At 32.8% G+C, this 21545-nt stretch overlaps 2 protein-coding genes and 1 pseudogene across 2 annotated transcripts; 1 reads left to right on the top strand and 2 right to left on the bottom strand.

The window, feature by feature from the left end:
• Positions 1 to 1323: 1323 nt before the first annotated feature.
• On the top strand, positions 1324 to 4252 carry LOC150025231 (uncharacterized; annotated as a pseudogene).
• An 807-nt stretch (positions 4253 to 5059) lies between these two features.
• Positions 5060 to 7039, bottom strand: LOC137822521 (Radical SAM superfamily protein). The gene is made up of 2 exons (XM_068627418.2): positions 6117 to 7039; positions 5060 to 5836 (listed from the first exon to the last, which is right to left on the bottom strand). The coding sequence occupies exons 1-2, from the start codon at positions 6917 to 6919 to the stop codon at positions 5164 to 5166; spliced, it is 1476 nt and encodes a 491-aa protein (XP_068483519.1). The 5' UTR covers positions 6920 to 7039; the 3' UTR covers positions 5060 to 5163.
• A 5905-nt stretch (positions 7040 to 12944) lies between these two features.
• Positions 12945 to 17769, bottom strand: ELO3 (radical SAM domain-containing protein / GCN5-related N-acetyltransferase (GNAT) family protein). Its single transcript, XM_068625448.1, has 9 exons — positions 17165 to 17769; positions 15686 to 15755; positions 15413 to 15585; positions 14896 to 15070; positions 14359 to 14525; positions 14028 to 14247; positions 13812 to 13916; positions 13527 to 13679; positions 12945 to 13265 (listed from the first exon to the last, which is right to left on the bottom strand). Exons 1-9 carry the CDS (start codon positions 17626 to 17628, stop codon positions 13104 to 13106), a joined length of 1689 nt encoding a protein of 562 aa, XP_068481549.1. The 5' UTR covers positions 17629 to 17769; the 3' UTR covers positions 12945 to 13103.
• Positions 17770 to 21545: the final 3776 nt, after the last annotated feature.

The raw sequence follows: 21545 nt of genomic DNA, 5'->3' as shown, positions 1-21545 counted from the left end.
TGTTGAAAGGAAAATGATAGGTTAACAATTTTGTATACAATTTGATGTGATGGATTTAAAAACTAAATATATATAATAAATGATAAATTTATAATTAAATGATATAAATAAATATTAAAATAATAATATTAAGAGTTGTAATATGATGGTATAAAAAGAAATTTGGATTGTATATGTATAATTAACCTTGTTAAAAATAGATTTTCTTGCAGTTCTGGTTGTAATTGTGTGGATTTATCGTGGTTGGTGGTGGGTATGAAGGTTTTAAGGATTATCTTTTGAAAAAAGTGAAAAAAGTTTGTCATTGGCTTGTACCATTTTCACAGTTTAAGTTGTTTGATGCTGCGTTGTTCTTTATATTGAGTTAATAGGTTATCTTGCTAGATTTAAGATAGTATTGAATTTTGATATGTTAACTTTTGAGTTTTTTTTTTGGTTGAATTTTGATTTATATTAGTTAATTTATCTTGGGTTTAGTTTGATATACACTTATTTTTTTAATTGGTTGAACTTAGTTTTGTGATGCGAGAGTATGATTTTGGTGTCACTATCACAGTGTTGTATTTCAGCTTGTTGCGTTCTTCTCTTAGTTGTATATTGAAATGGCCATCGTAGTATATGGTGTGTGATGGTGTGATTTTGCAATAGTTTTAGGCTCCTTGCTACATCATTTCTTTAGCCACCCCATAAACAATAAAATTTCTAAATTACCTTAGTAAAAAGTTAAAAACAGAAGACAATGTTTTATAGTTTGTTACTTAGTGAAAAAGGTGAGGTGGCGGTGGTAGGGAGATGTTGGGGGCAGTTCGTTCGTGGTAGAGTCATTCTCAAATGAGTTTTTAGGTTCCTTGCACGTGTGCCCTTAATATTTTATATTTTGACTTATCCGTCGGATTAACGGATTATATAATTATGTTCTGAATTATGTAATACGAAACTTAGTTTTAGATTTGGAATAACATTTCAAATTATTCAATCTGACATTTGTTTCATATTAGATAATCCAGAAAGTTAATCTGGATCCTTAACTAAGTTTCGAGTTATATAATCTGAAACACAAGTAACACTTAAATTAAAACTTTTAGTTTAGGAATTTGTACATATACTTCATCTGGAAATTAACCAAAATTCATGTTTTCAGAATGTGTAATTCGGTAGTAATATTTTAAATTATAAAAGGACTTATGAATTATCCAATCCGAAAGTCATTTTATAACTTAAAATATGACTTATGGATAACCTAATCTGGAAGTCATTTTTTAGTTAGCAAATGACTTATGAATTACCCAATTCATAAAGTATTTTTTAGTTATCAAAGAAGTTATGGATTACCCAATCCGAAAGTTATTTTTGAGTTATCAAATGAGTTATGGATTACCCAATCCAAAAGGGAAATTGAATGATGTTTAACATAAAGAAGAAGGAGTTGCGACGCATGAAGACCTAAACCTAATTTTTAAAAACCGAAAGTTTGGGCCAAAGGCCCATTTCAACCTTTACTTAATAAAATTTTAATTAAAATTTAAATGTTGAATGTGTTGTGTGGTATGCAACTGCATGTTGTTAAACCCTAATTAAAAGATCAAAACTCACTTAAAATTAGGCTTTTTGGACCTATTTTTGGCCCATTTAAAACATTATAACTATTTTCATCCACAACACATTTTTTTATCTATGCCACTACACATTATCTGATTATTTCTCCCTGCTACCACTGCTTGTTGTCGCCGACCACCGTCGCCAATGGTTGTCGCCAGTTGTCACCGTCCGCGACGGTTGAAGTGATTTGTTTTTCTTCTTTTTTTCACAGAACATCCCACGTAAGTGATTTAGGCTGGAAACATTGTCATCCATTGGATGAAACAAATTTAAATTCAACTGTTTGTAACTACTGTGGGAAAATTATGAAAGGGGGAGTTACTAGGGCTAAAGAACATTTGATGGCAAAGAAAGACAATATTGTTGCTTGCACCAAGACTCCAAAAAATGTGAGAGAAGAACTTTGGAAATTATTGAAAGAAAAAGTAGTCTCTTCTTTTGTTAATCTTGTATATGGTGCGACCTGTGATAATATTGAAAGTGAAGATGAAGTTGAAATTTCCACCGCTAGTAATGATAGGGGAAAAATATTGGTGGAAAAAAAAACCCAATGGATGTGTTTTTTAGAATTCCAATTGTTGCAATAGAGAGGAGAAAGAGAGAACAACTCGGGCAAACTAGTATTAAAGAAGCATGTAACAAGAACTTAAAGGCATCAGTTCATTAATATATTGCTCAATTTTGGTATCAAGCAGGCTTGTCATTCAATCTTGTAAGATTGAAGAGTTTTTAAGATATGATTGATGTTGTAGGTGCTTATAGACCTAATTCACTAGCTCCTACCTATCATGATATTAGAGTTCCACTCCTCAACAAGGAAGTTGAGTACGCCGAAAAGTTGTTGAAAGACCATAAATTGCAATGGAGCAGGCATGGTTGTTCTATGATGTCAAATGTATGTACTGATCGGAAGCAACAATGTTTGGCTAACTTTTTGTGAGCTCTTATGTAGGGAGAATGTTTGTCAAGTCGATTGATGGTTCTAAATTTGTGAAGACAGAAGTAAAGCTCTTTGAGATGCTTGATGCCCTTGTGGAGGAGATTGGAGAAGAAAATGTGGTTCAAGTTATCACAGATAATGGTAGTAATTATGTCTCTGCTGGTAAATTATTGGAAGCAAAAATACATAATCTTTATTGGACTCTTTGTGCTGCCCAATGTATAAATTTGATGCTTGAGGACATCCGAAAGATTCATTTGATAAAGAATATTATTCAAAGAGGAGTTAGTCTTGTTGGCTTCATCTATATCCATTATAGTTCCTTGAGTTTATTGAGACAATTTACAAATAAGAAGGAATTGGTAAGATATGTAGTTACAAGGTTTGCTACCTTTTATTTATCATTACAAAGGTTGTATCAAGAAAAGGGAAATTTGAGAAAAATGTTCACTTAAGATGAATGGAGTAAGAACAAGTTGCATAAGGAAGCTAATGGGAAAGAAGCTACAAAAATTGTTTTTATGCCTTCGTTTTGGAATCATGTTGTATTTTCTCTCAAAGTCATGGCTCCTCTTGTTCATGTACTTCATTTGGTTGATGGAGAGAGAAAAACAACTATGGGTTATATATATGAAGCAAGGAGAAAGCCAAAGAAACAGCAATGAAGTCATTCAATAACCATGAAAGTAAGTACAAGGATATATTTAGAATCATTGATAATAGATGAACATGTCAACTTCATCGCCCTTGCATGCAGCTGGTCACTTTTTGAATTCATAGTTCTATTATTATAATCCGAAAATGGAAAATGATTTGGAAGTTACAAATGATTGTATGCTTACATCAAGAGGTTGGTGTCAAGTAAAGATGTGCAACAACAAAATTTAACTGGGTTGTCTCTTTATAAGAGTGGAGGTGGATTCTTTGATGATGACTTTGCCAAAGAATCAAGGAAGACCACAACCCCAGGTGAGACAGTTAAACGCTTTCTAAATTGCGTTAACATATAAATTATATCATACATTCTAAGTTACTTTTTTTTACTTTTATAGCTCAATGACGGAAGAATTATGGACACGCAACTCCCAACTTACAAAAGCTAGTAATCAAGATTTTAAGTTTGACATGTAGTTCATCGGGATATTAGCGCAATTGGAGTGTATTTGAGCAAGTAAGTAATAATTATTTTTCATGACAAGACTCATTTCATTATTATCTTGTAGGATGTAGAAATAAATTAATTCACATTATACTTGCAGATTCATTCCAAAAAAATGAATAGACTAGAGCACAAAATGTTGCATGATTTGGTTTACGTAAAATATAACCAACAACTTGCTCAAAGATACAATATTAGGGATGAAATAGACCTTATTGTACTCAATGACATTGATGAGTGCAATGGGTGGTTAGTGGGACAAGGAGATGATGATAATGATAATGATATTGAAGAGGGGGGGAAATGAGTTGGTTTTTTATGATGATGCCACTCGTAATTGGGCAAATGTTTATGAAACTTCAAGTGTTGGAGAACCAATAATTTACACAAGAAGACAAACAACCAGTAAAATAAAGTTACCATCAAGTGGTGATAGTATTGTCATTGACTCTTCCTATGCTTTTAAGAAAGGTCCAACTGCAACCTTATCCCCAACAAGGAAGGGGAAAAACAACATTAAAATTGGGGTTGGAAATGAATTGCATGATAGTTGATTTTGAGTTTGAAAAATTACTTAACTTTGACAAGTTTCTCTGAAGAGGAAGAGGAGGAGGGATAAGCCAAGACAATTATGTTGGAATCGAAGAAGAGTCAGATAGTTAGAAACATAAGACAATTTCTTTTGTGTTTTGTTGTTATTTTATGTTTTGAACTTTAAATTTGTGATGTTTTGATTTAATGTTATTGTTATTTAAATCTTTAGACATAATATAATCTTTAGTTATGATTGTCTCTTTCATTATTTTTGTATTTTTTATTTTTGTATTTTTTTAAGTTATTTATATGTATATATTATATTTCATTCAATCACCCATAATCCATTATGTTTTTCATTATAACTCTATAAAAGATTTTTAGGATCTCCAATATGATTTGTTATCTTGATATCGATAACACTGAAGAAGACCTTGTATAGCAATGTGAAAAAAAAAAAAAAAAAAAAACTTACCAATATGGGACAAAAGACGAGTAAACAATAAAACTGTTGCTCCATATGATGAACAGGTGATTGGTCTAACTTTATTGCTCATCGATCTCAATCTCCTTTACTTCCAAAAATTACTAGCTCGAGTACCAATTATATACCTCTCGATTTTCATCCATCCTCTGCAAAATTCATGTATCAATTGTGTTTGGAGTTCGTTGTAATCTAGGTTTTGACAATTTGTTTATTCATTCGAATGTCAATCATAATTGATCTCATTTCATGAACTGTTATTAGTTATGAGATCAAGTGACTCTGTCAATGGAATGTATGGATGCCCATCATTAGTTTTTGAACCTGAATATCCATCCCCGCCTTAAAAGAAATATTTCCTCTTTATAAATAGGAATTAGGTACAAATAATCGTTAGATAACATCACTCCTATAATTTGTGTTGCTTTAAAATATACACCCACGCTTTCAAGTGGCGGCTTTTGCTTCTTGATATGGAGGGCAATCCTTCCAAGAGTCAATAACCCCAAAAGCAAGGGCTATCAACTCATTTGACAAGAGGAAACCTTCTGGATCACTTAGCCTTATGTAAGCCACCCTCTTTTCTGTGTTAGTTTTATACAAAAAAGAATTGTTAAGGTCATCTACTATAATGGTTCTCCTATGCTCGTCCAAGCAAACCACAAGCCCACTCTCAACATAAGGCTTATAAGCCTCTAGCAAAGACAAAACAACAGAGCTGCCAAATGATTCTTGGAAACTCTTTAAGTCTAGGCCTTGTGCAGTTCTTAGGGACAGCATCACCACATCCATGGCGGTGTCCTTGCCATGAGTGTTACCATCACCACCAGAGATATCTACTAATCCATTTTCCAGATTCTGCACAAAATTGATGTAATCATTGACCTTCCTTGGTCTTGAAAACCTCAACCCACCAACAAAACTGGCAGAGCCAAGGCCAAAAGCATAGAAAGGCTCGTTCTTCCAGTAGACAAAGTTGTGTTTGCACTCGTACCCACTCTTGCAGTAGCTGCTGATTTCATAATGGTTGTAATTCGCATCAGAAAGCATTCTTGAAGCCATCTTATAGAACTCAGCCGATTGTGCTTCAGAAGGCATCGGAAATTCCCCTGGTGAGTACCTAAAAACACTTCCAGATCACTATAATGCTTTATAAAAGGAAAATAAAAGCCATCAATGCCACTCAAGGTTTTAAAAGATAAGGTAAAGTGCATTTGTTCGTAATTTCTCACAATATCAAGGATCATGAAAAGCTGCTATTGCAACTGCAATTTAAAACCTTGTTGCCGCTAGTGCAACAGAAAAGAACCGTCACTTCCCACAAGTATATTAGTTCTTGGTTATCAGATTTGAGATAATGTGTGAATCGTGTTCATAGAAAAAAATAAAGTGGCACTTACAATCGTCCAAATTTTGTTCCTTGCTCAATTTGCAAGTCATAAACAGACACATGAGAAGGTTGCGACTCAATGGTGAGCCTTAAACTTTCCTCCCACATCTCACAGCTCTGATGAGGCAACGAAGCTATGAGATCAACACTCCAATTGTCAACCCCACACGACTTCACAACACCAATAGCCTCATGAACCTCTTGCACCCCATGTGCCCTGCCACACGCTCTCAACAGCTCCTCCTGAAACGCCTGCACTCCCAAAGACACTCTATTCACCCCCAACGCCATCATCCCCCTCATCTTCTCAGCATCAAAGGTGCCGGGGTCCATCTCCATCGATATTTCCGCGTCCTCACAAAGCCCAAACTTCACTCTCAGAGCCTCCAAAATGGATGAAACCATCGCAGGAGGCACCAGCGAGGGTGTCCCACCGCCAAAGTAGACAGTCTGGAGGGGCGTGGTGGAAGCGGGTTGATCCACTTTGGTGGCGGTGATTTCCCGGCAGAGCCAGTGGATGTAGTTGGAGACGCGAGGGTCGTGGTGGGTTTGGGTTGAGGCGGAGCCGAGAGCTACGATGGGGAAGTCGCAATAGTGGCAGCGTTTCCGGCAGAAAGGGAGGTGGATGTAGGCGGAGGAAGCGGGTGGTAGGGTGGGGAGGTTGAGAGAGGCATTGTGTCGAACAGGTGGCGTGGTGTTAGTGAAGAAGGTTTTGGCGAATAGGTGGGAGGGAAGTTTTTGAGATTTGGGTTTAGGGTTTAGCACCCAGAAAAGGGGAGTGAAGGATGATTTGAGCATTGGGGGAGTGAGCATGAAACTGTTGAAAATGGACCAAAGAGATGAAGGGATAAACTACACCTTTTTTTTGGCTTCCAACAATTGCAGAAGAGGATATTGCTACTGTGACAAAATATAATAAAAATACTTGTGATCTACTTTGTCCTCTAATATTTCACCATCAAATATTAGTTTTTTTAATATGACAATTGTATCTTAACATCAACTTCATTCATTTAACATTAAAAAAACAATCATTCTACAACTATTTTTCAAAATAAAAACATTACATTATAATAAAATAATAGTTTATTTAAGTATTAAGTGAAAGGAATTGGAAGTAAGATATTATTGTCCTTATTTTAATCTTCTCTTTCAAAAAAAATTTTCTAGTCTATTGACTAGACTAGTGGAATGTTACATAGGTGTAATATAACTTTGCCTTGGTGTGCTATGTAAAAAGTGAATCTTAAAAGTTAAAAGAATCAATTTGCTTGAGTAGTATACTATATTAATAATAGAATTATTTTGATTTTGTAAAGAAAAATATGGAATTTTGAAAACAAAACAAAACCTAATATATTTATAACCTACCAAAAAATAGGAGGGTGAATTAATTTAAAAGTTTTTCATTTTTATTCTCTTTTTTATATTTTATTTATTATGCTTGTAATGCACTAAATAACTAGTATATGATGTTATGGTAAGTTAAGATCATTCTTAAAGTATTGTGAGTATGGTTTTTACTTAAAATAATTGTATATTTGAGATATCTAAGTGGGGTTTCTTATTAATATAAATATCTTCTTAGTTATTTTCATTTTATTTTATAGAAATCCATTTTAAATAACTTCCTAATTATTTGGATTTTATTTTATAGAAATTCATTTCGCATATTGATAAGTGGGTTTTTGGAAACGGAGAAATACTTTTACTTTCTCATTAAATCGTTGAAACATATCTTATATGTGGAATTGTATTTGATAAATCATCTCAAAATTCTATTGTTATTATACGAAAAATCAACATGCTAATAATTGGAACTCTCCTATGTCAAATTGAATATTAATATAAAGTCATTGAATATTAATATAAAGTCTGACTAAGTCATGATGCAAGAAGAATAAGAGGGATTAGTAGAAACTCAAGGTTGTTGATTTTTAGCTTTTATAAATTTTGTAGACCTACGAGTGTCTTTCTTATAGAATTGAAAGATCTTAAAATAAATTTTGGTCATATTTAGTGAGTTACTATAGAATTGTGAGAGAAATTACTTTCAAACTGATATTAATGTTTTGCGAGTTTCAAATGCCTAACCTGATTTACACCTTAAGAAACCAAATATTCAAGATATTCATGATTATCAAACTCTAATGTCAACTCGTAAAACTCAAATAAGTTTACGAGTTTACTCATCGGCTACGAGTTGACTCGGTTGCAAACTTATTTTTTGTGGACTCAAAGCATACTCAATTCACTCAAGGATGAGTCATAAGTTTGAGTTCTAGCGAACAAGTCATGTCATTTGGCACAAAAGCAACACATTTTGCAATGCAACATTTCAAAAAAAAGTAAGCGTTTGGCTATCATCATGTCTAGTTCATGCTTAAAAAGTAATTTAGAACTAAAAATGTTGCAAGAAATATTACAAGTGTTGGGTGGAAACATGGAGTAGATCTTTTGGGCAATGGAATTTTTTTTAAATATAATTATTACTCAAAGACATTCAATCGAAGAATTTTCATAAACATATTGTTGATTATAAATATTATTATTGTCCTTGTACTTTGGTGTTAGAAGAAGTTAAAATAATGATGAAAGTTGTGAAAAAAAAGGCTAAGAAAGCATCAATGAAGAAAATAAGGGTGAATAACATTGAAGAGTTTAATAATGAATAGAGTGAGGGGTGGATAAAGATACCATTCAAAGTAATAGTAGGATGTTTAAAAATAAAGAAAATGAAAAACCTCAATGATTGGAGTTCAGGCTACTTTAAATAAATTGTACAAAAAAATGGATAAAGAAAAAGTTCATGCTAGAAGTTACCAAATTTTTCTAAGCAAGTGTCATTTGATTCAGTGCTATTAGAAATATGATTTTTTCACAAAAATGTGAGATGACTGAAAGATATGATGTTGACTACAAACATTCATCGTATCATGATGTTTAGAGAGAAACTTTTGAAACATGTAGTACAAAAAATGATTTAGTTCAAAGTATAGAGATGGTTGAATAAATTATGTATGGTGGGTAGACAAACAAAAAATACATTCAATTTTTAAGTTTTTAGTGAAAGCCCTAAATGGACTTTGTTTCTTTATTCATTAGATACCTTAAATGTCTAAAAAATCACAAATAAAGTGCTAAAAATGTTGGATGGTGTGGTCAAATTTGTCAAAGAGGAAAATGTAATGTGGTTACTGATAATGTTACAATTTCAAGGTTGTTGAAAAATTATTTATATGTGAAAATTGAGAGCATCTATGTTGGATCTCGTGGATTGCCGATTAAAATGATCATTTAGATTTTGAAAAGCATTTTAAAGCCCATCAAGTTCCTATCAAGAAAAGAAGAAATAGCATCATCGCTACATTTATGGTATAACAATGTTAATTAGCAAGTTAACAAAGTTCACAAAAGAAAGGAACTTGATAAAGCTTGGTATGACTAGATTTGTCATGACTTATTTGACTCTAATCTATCTTCGTAAATTGAAAACATTATTCATGAACATGTTTAACCTTTAAGAGTGAAAAGCAAGTGAGTTTGAAACTTTATAAGACGAAATAAAAGTTGAGAATGTGGTATTAGATAGATATTTTTGGAAGAATGTAACCATATGTCTCAAAATTGTCTTAAATTATGGTGGTCTTTCACTTGGTAGATTCAGATACAAAACCCACAACGAGTTTCATATATGGGGAGATTCATTATACAAAAAGACAAGTTCTCGTTTAAATATAATAATTTATTTGTGTAATTATTTCTAATATGACGTAATTGATGAATTGGTTTGAAAAATTATTAATGAGAAGTGGAATAATTAGCATCAAAGGTGTCTACATGCATTTGTCTATTACATTAATTCTTACTTGCACTACGAACCTAATTTAAGAAACAAAGTGAAAATATTGCATAAAGAAACAATTTCAACTTATTGACTTCGAATATGCCATAAAACTTTTTCCTGTGAAAAATGTATATATTATAGGAAATGTATGCTTCCTAGATATTGGTGGGAGATTTTTGAATTGGAACTCTAAAGTTGGATATGTTTGTTATTCTAGTTCCAAGTGTTAACTTATTTAGTTTTTCTGATTTAAGTTATTAGACTTTGTTTGTTTGGTCCAACTTTCATTTTCTGTTTCAGCTAGCTCTTAGTCTTTTATATATATATATACACCATACATTTTACTCTCTAATACACAAGTAAATAAGAATTTTTTTTGTATTTTCTTTTCTCTGTTTTTCTCTCTTTTATGCTTAAGTCATTGTCTCTTTTTCATTTGCAATTAGGGTTCATCAGAACCTCCCTTTCTCCATTGTGATTACGTGTGATTACGTGCGCTCCATTTGATGCACCACATCAGAAAATGAATATTTATCTTCATTGACTGTAACACCAAGCTTGACTTGCAGTTCTTTTAGGATGAGCATAATTAGAACTCATTTTGTAATTCAAATTTATTGAATTATGTTGTGACTTTTAATTTCCTCTACTTTGTTTATATAGTTATTAAATTTTTCATATTTAACCATAGGTTCATACAAGAAAAAATTATTTACATCTAAAAAGGATGAATAACTTGGTTTATGTGGTGTATAACTTAAAGTTGAAAAAAAAACTAAAAAATATGTTGTTTTTTGGTTTGATGATGAATTGATAACTAAAGATAGAAATAATCTTGAGGTTGAAGAATCTAAAGGTGGTGATAGTGAAAATATTGACTTAACTATGCCAAGTTCACTTGATCTTAACAATATAGTTTGTTATGCCAATATTGATGTGTTCTTCTAATATGAGGTAAACTTAATGACGATGAAGATTATGATGAAAATATTGGAGAGATGATGTCATTAGATAATTTTGGAAAAAAAAGTTGAAGATATTTGTTCTTTTTTAGTTATTTAATTGTTTTCATTTTAAGAACTCATATTTTGTAATTACATCAATTTATCTATTTAGTGTCAGTTTGAACTTATATACTAGTCATGTTGTACATGTATTATATTTATTTTTCATATGAAGTAAATTATTAAAAGTTCATAAGTTTAGAAGTCTATGAGTCAACAAAGACACTTGAATATGATAGTCATGAGTAACACCATTGTTGATAATTTTGTTGGTATAGGAGCTAGAAATGTTAGAAATAAATAAAAAAGTGCTGCTCTTTTATTAGGAAAATAATTCTCTTACAATTATAAGAGGACACGTACAATGACAAACTCACTAAGTTTAAATGTTCTCAAGATATAAAGCTAGGTAGAGAGTTATATACATAGAAAGAAGAAATTAGAGTTTACTTAAGATTGCATGCAAGTTTTGGTTCAGGTTCATTTTTATGTATGTCTTCTTCTTGTATAGTTAAGTGTCTTTAAATTAGTTATTGTCCTAAAAGATCTCCATTTGTACCAAATCCACAAGAATCATTATTAAAGATTTTCTCAACCCTTCAATTTAAATTTTATTATATCAAACGATGGAAGTGTGGTGTAGAGGGATCCAAGAGAAGAAATTCCCTAAATGGGAAGTGGTGAATAATCTACATTTCCTCGTAAATGATTCCTTTTGGGACTAATAGGAAGTGTCATCATCTTATCATGGGTGAAACCCTATTGCTCATAAGGTGGAACTACTTCGTTTCAACTCAAAAATGGTCTCCTTAAGGTTGGAAAGATTTGGGAGCAACATTGGCCTCGACCTGCTTGAAACTTGTGACCCAAGCTCCTACTTTAGACAAATTCAAATCTTAAAAAAGTGAGAGAATTTTGTGTTCTTGTTCGAATTGAGACTCTCTTAATGCAGTGCAAAGAAGAGGAAGCAAAAAATAAAAGGAAAGCAAACCAACATTAGCATAGCATTTATGTGATTGTTTAGTTTGGTGTAATGTAGTGAATTACAAAGGGAATGAGAAAAGGAAGAACAGGATTCACGTTTATTCAGTAGAAAAAATTCATTAAATTATTGTTACAAAAATCATTGAATTATTTAAGAAATCACAAAATTATTTTAAAATAAACCATTGAATTATTTTTTTTAAAGTTCGTTAAATTATTATTATTTTAAATCGTTGAATTATTTTATAAAAAAATGAGACTTTTAAAAATAATTAGATGAAATTGAAAAAACTAAAAAATAATTATAAGTTAATAAAATTTATTATTATGTAAAGTTTGTCTATTTTTCTTTCCTTTGTAAGTTGCCTTTTTCTTCAGTATTTAACACAATAACCAATTCTATGTGGTAGTGAACTCATTTCATGGTTAAGCTTATCTAATCAATAATATTATCAAAATAACAATTGAAATAGAAATTTCTAATATGACATAATTTGACATGGTTTGTAGACTATTTTACCTCTCTTAAACATGTATAAGAACTTCGATATTAAAGTTCTAATAAAAAAAAGATATGTACCGAAAAGATTTATCATTTAAATGAATCCTAATATGCTGATAAATTAATCCTTGGTGGCCAACTAATGACATTTGATTTTGAAGAGAAATTCAGAGAATGAAAAATAGAAAAAACAAGTTGAAAAAAACATTAAAGGAACAAAATTGAATATTTATTTATTTATGTAAATATACTTCTAAAAATTGGATGAAAAGAAAAGTTCAATAGATCCCCACTATTTTTAAAATTGTTTTTTCATACTCTCTTGTAACCAAACAAACAAAATCAACTCTATCGCTTCCCTTCCTCTCAACCAAACAGACCATAAGAAATTTCCAAGTCATTATTAAAACTTGTCCATTCACCCAGAAAGAGATTTGATGGTAAGTGGAGACATCTCTATAGTGACAAACTTGTACATTGTAGTGCATTTGATGATGCAACTTCAAAAGAAACGTATAAAAATTATATTGAATAAATCTCAAGAAAATCATTGGGGGGAGCGGGCGTTAGGGAACCTCTGCAAAAATGAATGTCTTGTGATTGGCATATAAAACATACAATTAACTTATGCTACAAATTACAAAAGAATTAACTAGTGTGTTATTTCAATAAATATTTCACCATGTAAGGTCCTTCAAGCTCATATCCCAGTTTCCTGTAATAATGGCGTGTGCCCACCCCTGAAATTACAGCAATTTTGGTTGATCTGTGTTCGCTGCAAGCAATACGCTCTGCCTCCTCCATTAAAAGTGTACCATAACCCTGTTAAAAATAATTTTGGTCCAAAGTAGGTCACGTAAAAGAATAAAAAAAGGACATGAAAAAGAACATGTTATTAGATATAAAAAGACAGTATGAATATCAGCATGCCTCAAAAGAATTTTATATGCGCAAACTTTGGAAGCTTCCAGATTCTAAAATTGTGTAGCAAATATAATCTGTTTACTGATTTGATCCAATGAAATCATTTGAAAAATTCTATTCATGTTGCATGTCCTCTCCATTTGTACAAGACAGTATTACCTGGTGTTGTAGCTTGTCAGTATCCCGTCCATGAACTGGTACGGCAGTTCCATAAACATGGAGTTCACGAACAATAGAACACTTCCCCATAAGCTCTGGACATGTAGTATTGCGGCCGCATTTTCGCAGTCTTAGCAAACCAACAAGGATATCCTGTTTGCAAGCACAGAGTTCACACAAGGTCATTGCTGTGTTTCGGCAACAGGTTGAGACCCCACTTGATTCACAATTAACGAAGGAAAAAAGGCACTAGCAATAAAGAAAAAGGAAGGGAATTCAAATTACTTGTCGTGTATCTTCATATGATAGAAATGTTTCCCAACCCTCATTTGCCATATAATCACGCCGAACTAGCTCCACCTCCTCTGGCCTAATTTGGTGGTGAATATCCTACAGAGATAGAAAATGTTGGTCGGTGCTCAAAAAAGGTATTATAAAGCAAATTGTGTCAGCAATAGTTGTACATAAAATTCCCAAACAAAACCAGTTCTACACAATAACCTGGATTCCAGCTTCCCTGGTCCGAACATCACGACATTTCAATCCCAGGTCCTCCATTCGAGCTAATGCTAGCTCCCTCAAATTCCCTTTCTCAACCCCGGAGGTAACCAAAGGCATGGGAATATCCCGCTGAACTCTATAAACACGTGTCCATGGGGGTACCAATGCAAGGATCCTAGCTATGATGTCCACAAGTTGCTCAGGTGGATAATTTCTATACCTACAATTTTGTTAATGATTTTTTTATTTTCTGTAGGACAGTTTAATTTTTTCAAAAAACTAAGAAAGTTTTGGAAACAAAGTCCAATAATAATAAATATTTGAAACATACCTGCCAGTTTTCCAGAGCTCATAAAGCCCTGTTCCACGAATTACAAGTGTAGGATATATTTTAAGCCCATCAGCTCTAAACAAGGGACTCTCAAAAAACTCCCGAAAACTTTCCATGTCCCTCTCAACACCAACATTTGGAAGATCTGGCATCATGTGAGCAACAACCTAAAGCAAAAGCCAAAAAAATTAAGCATAAACCAAATGACAAAAAGGAGAAAATTGGATAAAAACCATGAGACATGACTAACCTAGTCTGTATTGTAAAAGGAAATATAACTAGAGAAATGTCAAATATTTAGGAGTAATACATTGTACTGCCGAAGTTAGCTTATTATACTAATAAATCTATCCAAAGCTTATTCCAGTTATAGTCTATACAAATATAATGAGACGGTGAACATGCAAAAAAGTTCATTCAAAATACATGAGTAGGAATATGTATCAATAAATTCGTAACAAAAAATATTTAGGAGAATGATTGGCTGGACAAAGTTGTGCTTTCTACTAAATGTACAGATTTAAATGAGTAAGGAACCTTGAAACCAGCATCTTTAGCTAAGGAAAAACAATCGGCTACAGCAGCTACAGTGTGTCCTCTATTTGTGTCTCGAGCAACATCCTCATAGGTGCTTTGGACTCCAATCTCCAATCGTGTACAACCATAAGAAAGCATTTGGCGCAAGTGAGGCCCAAGACAATAATCTGGCCTCCTGATAAATTAAGAAGCACAAACTTGATAAGCTCATCATAGATGTGTTACAGCTCACTATTGACATGTTGATTTCTCAAAATGTTTCCACTAAATTAATTACAGATATGCTCCAACAAGAAATGCACATAACTAAACCGATCTAAGTGATAAATTTTCATATTATATAAAGTATACCATTTTAATCACTGGACAAAAAATTGTTGATCTACAAAGGATTATTATTTATATTAACCAAAAGAAAAGACACACAAACATTCATTTACAACTGCACATGACCAGCAGACCAAGCCTCAAAACTTTCACATTTAATGCAAATGTAATTACTTAAATGGCAACTTACGTTTCAATTGTCATGCCAATACACTTGGTTGCTCCATGCTCGGAGTAAGCTACTGCCTCTTCAACGTTGACAGATGTGTGGCCAGACAAAGCATCATGAAGATTTCTAATAAAGTAATCACGGTACTCAGCTGGAAGTGACATGAAGGTACCACCCATTAAGATAAACTCAACCTGAAAACAACAACCATAATTATGAGAGATTTAAACTATCTACACTAATTTCATGCACTTGGATTGGAATATTCAAGAGATACAAAAATGAGCTCCAAACCTTGTCTACACTATGACCCAAACGCTTAAGCTGATCTATTCTGCTCCTCGCCTGGACATATGGATTATACCTAAATCCAGTTCCACAAGTATATCACCATTAAAAATTAGCACAAGGCACAATGTATATCCTTAAAAGAATGTTTGTACACAAAATCAAACAAGTCTAGCCCCAACATTCTCACAAACAATGATGTTCAGGTCACTAAATGTCTACAAACCTACTAGCATAATCATCACTTCTTGTAATATAGTTTTTGGTCATCCTGGGTATATGCATCCCAGCCAAGAGCCAAAAACTAATCCCCAGAGGTACTGAGATCAATGTCGTCAAACTTGAAGATCCTAAGAGGATCGGAAAGGGGATGAAAAATCATAACTCAAAGATTGTAACTTGACTGGTAGGAGTTATAAGAGTATGAAAAATTGTATTCATAAAACGTGCATGATATCGATGATAAAAGTAACTCATAATAAGTCTTAAGTAGTACGAATCTATTTCCAACTAAAAGTAGGTCCTTTGTTCTCTATAGAATTTGAAGGAAAGATAGAGTGAGCAGAACACGCAAGAGCTAAGGGAGAGCAGAACAGCAAAAGCAAAGAGCAACCAAAACAGTAAAGCAACCAGAACAGAGATTGAGTGCAGGCAGCAACGACAACAATGGCCACGAGTTTTGCAACAATGGTGAAGCTAGCAGCAATGGGAGCTCGTGAGTGCTCTGATTACTGTGGCACTGGTAGCGCCAACGTCAAGAGCTGTGTGTCGTCATGTGATCCCTCAATTTGGCATGCACCATCATTAAACCCTAGCTTCTCAAGATGGGAAGGATCCACATGGCGCACGGTTCCTCGATGCCACAATTCCTTGATTCGGCGAGCAACATCGTGATCATGTAGCAATCTGCACCTCCCCTGATCCGACATCTGCATCAGCTTGTAGCCTGCTTAGTACTCTGGGATCGACCTAGTTTATCATATGAGATCCATTTTCATCCTATACAACGTATGTTTCCCGTAGAAGGAATCAAACTCCGAAAATACACTCGAAAGACAAGGTTATCAATCAACCATGTCACACCATGTTGGTACTAATTGTAATTAATATCTTAGCAAATAGTCAGGCTAATCTCTAATAACATGAAAACTATGTTAAATGCCCCTTAAGCTTGGCCAACATAGTTTCCACCACAAAATCCATATGTTTGACACCTAGATGTGTATTCTGTTAGTCAAAAGAATCTTCAGGTCACTTACTAATAATTTGAGGAACGAAATACACACTCACGAACTAGTTTAACTACAAAAACCACGTCTAATGTCTCCAAACGACCATTCTAATTTCAATCAGCTATTCTTCACGGTGAAAGACACATGCAACAACTAGTTTACCAATCAAAATGCACAATTAGCAATCTACGAACCTCGAGACTAATTCTAAAACTAATTCAAAAGTAAAAGAAAAAAACCACCACAACCCTACCTCGCACGAATCGCGCGCATGCTGGTTGGTTCATAACCGGTGTAGGACTGAGTACTGTATTCGAAATCGGAGTCGGGACCGCCGGGGCAGTAAACACAAATGTTCCCGGTGGTAGCGATGTGCGGGCAGCGATGCGGTTTGGACATGACGGCAACTACGGCGATTCCGGAGGCGGTGCGGACGGGCTTGGCGCGGAGCTTGGGGAGGAGTGTTTCGCGCTCCGCGTCGGGGAGCGCGGCTATCATCTCCACGAGCTTAGGTGCGCGTGCAAGGCCGTACTTGCGGCACGCTGCGGACTTGAGCGCGTTGAGGTCCACGTTCTGGCCTTTGTGAGAGAGGTCCACCATGGAGTTCACGATCTCCGCGATTGCTCGAACACGCGCTTCTTCCTCGCTCAGGCCGTGTGCTTCGTAGCCGCCCTTGCCCGGCCGTGGAGCCTTCCTCGCCTCCGCCACCGCCGCCATAGACACGAGAAAACCCAAACGCGAGTGCCGTTACGAGATTTTAGGAGTGCAATGGCTATTTCGCAAACCCTTCTCTTTCAACTTGAAATTAACTAACTACTATCGATAAACTACACACAGGTCCTAATATTGTTGATACATGTCACTTAAAAAAAACTCTTAAAATATATAACATAAAAGGATATTCATTTATCTTAAAATAAAGATTAGTAAATAAATAGCTATAATTAAAAAAATGAGAAATAAGAAGTCAAAGAACATTGGTTTACAAGGATTAAAACTAAAATTCATACATTTTAGAAAAAATTTAAAAAAAAAACTATTTCAAATTTTATAAAATAAAAATTAGAGAAAAAATTTAATGGGTCCAAAATCAAAATTCATTAATTTTATAGGTATAAAACAGAAACTAGCCCCGAGACCCCTCCACGAGGCCTTTTTTTTAATTTGATTATGATATATACATTGTTATTAAAATAAATGTGAACTAATAAAGTTTGTTGTTGTAAAAAGAATATAGTAATATATATAAAATATATCCTATATTAAAATTTATTGTAGTAACTTTGGTGTCCTAGGTCTATTCAGAATTTCAAGAAAGTCTACGACTTAAAAACTATTTCATGTATAATGACCAATTTACATGTAACATCAGGTTATGGAAGTTGGGCGACCAAGAAACCCCTAAACGAAAAATGATAATAATTGTTCTAAGATCTCATCTAGAAAAAGGAAATACAAATTCATGAATTTTTTTCTATTAAATGGAATGATAATGTAGAAAGAAGACATAAGAAACATTTAGTCTGTAATTAGGAAAAAACATAGATATTTTGGAATTTTTTCTAGGAACAGTCTATGAAGAAAGTTTAAGGCTTTGTTTGGTTAAAGGGTATGGGAAGGGAAAAATTGAGGATGTGGAGGGTGTGGAAGTGTCAAAAAAGTTGTGGGTGTTTGAATTGGGGTATATTATGATGAATGTGTGAGGAAAATTTATTGAAGTTTGTGAGTGATGTGATGGTTGTTAAAGTATTTTGAATTATTTTTAAATATATAAATTATAAATTTATAAATTTATTCTTATCTTTAAAAATATTTTTATGTAAATTTGATTTAATTAAAATTTTATATATTATTCTCTTTGAATAATTATTTTAGAAAAGAAAAAATACAAAATTTCTTATGATTTTTACAAAATCATTCTTATATTTTAAAATATTAAACAATTTATTTGTTATTTTTTATAATTAATTTTTTCATATTATTATATATATATATAAATTATTTAAATAAATAATTCTATTATTTTTATTATAATTTTTTTTAATAATATTACTAAATATTTGATATAAAAAAAATAAAATAATAATAATAATATTATTATATAATAAATTGATTTAATTATTATTAATTTTTGTAATATATTCATTATTATTATTTCAAAAAAAAATTATTATTTTATAAGTTAATTCTGAATGTTATTGTTATTTTAATATTTAAATATTCATATTATCAATATTAATATATTTTTATTATTATAATTATTTTTCTATAATTTAATTATAATTTTTTATGTTTTATTATATGTGTAATATAGTTTAAAAAAATATAAATGTGGAATGTGAATAATTCATAGTAAATGTTGTGAATAAAATTAAGGGTTTATAAGTCATTTTATATGACTTTCTCTCCTCCCCATTCTCCTTTCTTTGAGAATAAACATTCTGCTCATAGTTCGCACTTCCTCGTTCTTCCACCTCCTTTCATATGTTGATCCAAATAGGGGGATTCCGCACTTCTTCGCTCTCCCACCCTTCTATCTACTGATCCAAACACGGACTAAGGGAGAACGAAGATCCAAAAATTATTTTATGTTGGTTTAAGGGAAAAAATCATTTTTTTAAACACTTTAAATATTTTTAAAAAATTGAGCCAAAAAAAATTGGCGTCTACCATGGGATAGGATAAAATTGTTCTTACACCTACATTACAATATTAGACAAAATTAAGGTTACAATACAATGTGGAACCCAACACCAAGCGCGACGACACAGACAGAGCATGAGACGTCATCCATCAAACAACTCATAAAAACTATGCAAGAACTTCAATGGGATAACGCAGAGGCTAGAAGATAAGTCGAAGAATTTCGAATGCGCAAAAGCGTATACGGGAAGAGTCTAACACTTCACAAGAACCTATGCACCCAGAGTTACAAGAAGAGCATGAGTGTTGATAGAAAGAAGCCCATTAGGAACAAACCAAACTCAAAGATGATGTAGAAATGGCTTGAAAGTTTATGGAAGACGTCGTCAAGGCCCACAAAGAGATGCAGAGAGAAAACAAAACTCTGAAAACAATTCAGGAGAAGAAAAGGAAACCCACAATCAAACCAGAGAGGATTCTCAGTCATTCTCCAAACAAATCATGGACGAACCAGTATCCTCACATTTTATGGTATCCAAAATCACCCTTTTTTTGGGAATAGGGGACCCCAATAGTCACTTCAAAGCCTTCAGAGTTCGGATGTTGATTCCAGGGGGCTGGACTCGGTGCACTGGAAGATGTTTGTCGACACATTCATCGAAACAACTCTCCAGTGGTTCAGTGAAATTTCGATAGCACCATCACCTCATTTCGCACTTTTGCAATACGAGAGAGACTCCTTGAAGAGTTATCTCAATCGCTTCTGCAAGGTGTTAATACATATTCAACAACCAAATGAGGAAATGGTTGTGGATGTGTTCATAAAGGGATTACAAGCGAATCCCTTCAACGAATCACTACTCAAGAACCGAGTAGAGTCAATGGCCAAAGTCAAAAAACGTGCATCAACATACATTGAAGCCGAAGAAGCACTTTGAAGAAAAAGGGAGAAAAAGTGAGCATGCTCCAAGTTCAGTGGACATGAAAACAAGAAAGTGGCATACACTCACGAGGGAGGAAGCTTTAACAATGATATATTGTGGGAAATTGTTTTTCAATACCCATATATTATGGGAAGTCTTTTCTCCTACAAAGAGAGTGAGTTTAATAATAGAGGGGATCAAATTTTTGTGATTAGTTTGTAGAAGAGAAATAAACCCAACTCATTATACACCATAACCCAATAAAAAACTTTAAACTAAAACACTTTTCTTAAAGGAGGACTTCTCTTTTGAGGATGAAACCACATCCCACGCCTTCCCTAACATCACTAGTGGTCATTAGAGGCACTTTGTTGGATTTCTTTAGTTCCATTAAAGAGTTTGCAGGTTTTTAATTTGGAGTATAATATGCACTACAAGAAAATCATTAATCATTAAGAATTTAGTTATTATATTAACAAAGTTAGATACTATTTTATAAACTAAAAAATCATTGATATCTAAAATAATTTATATTATTAATAAAAATTTATAAAGTATTTTTTAAATTGGTATTTAATATTAACTATCAATATTTTAGTTATTAACTGATTTAGACTCTAAATTAATCACTATAAGTGTATGATAAAAGTGTCTAGGTGATGGAAACGCTATTCTTCTAATAATATTTTTTCTTTTTTATGAAAGATGACTCTAAATTAGTTAATGTAAAAGTGTTTGATAAAAGTGTCTAGGTGATATCACTATTCTAATTGGTATAGTTAAGATGAAGTTTGCATTGTAAATGATATTAAATTGAATTAGGGTTAAATATTACAACTTTTAAGACATTACAAAAATGAAATTAATTATGCAAAATTGATGTTAGAATGTATGTGAAGAGAAATGATAATCTACTATTTTACTTGTATATGATTTTTTTCAAGAAAGTTGTTATATATTTAATTAGCCTAATTATAGTTTACATTTGGTAAACTATAAATTCTCAAAACAATATAAGTCACTGTAGGCTACTGTAGCGTTTCCGAATTAGCTGGTAGGCTTATTTAA

Source organism: Phaseolus vulgaris, chromosome 9, assembly GCF_051622355.1.
Source record: "Phaseolus vulgaris cultivar YP4 chromosome 9, ASM5162235v1, whole genome shotgun sequence".
Taxonomy (NCBI): Eukaryota; Viridiplantae; Streptophyta; class Magnoliopsida; order Fabales; family Fabaceae; genus Phaseolus; species Phaseolus vulgaris.
This window is presented reverse-complemented; position numbering and strand designations above follow the sequence as displayed.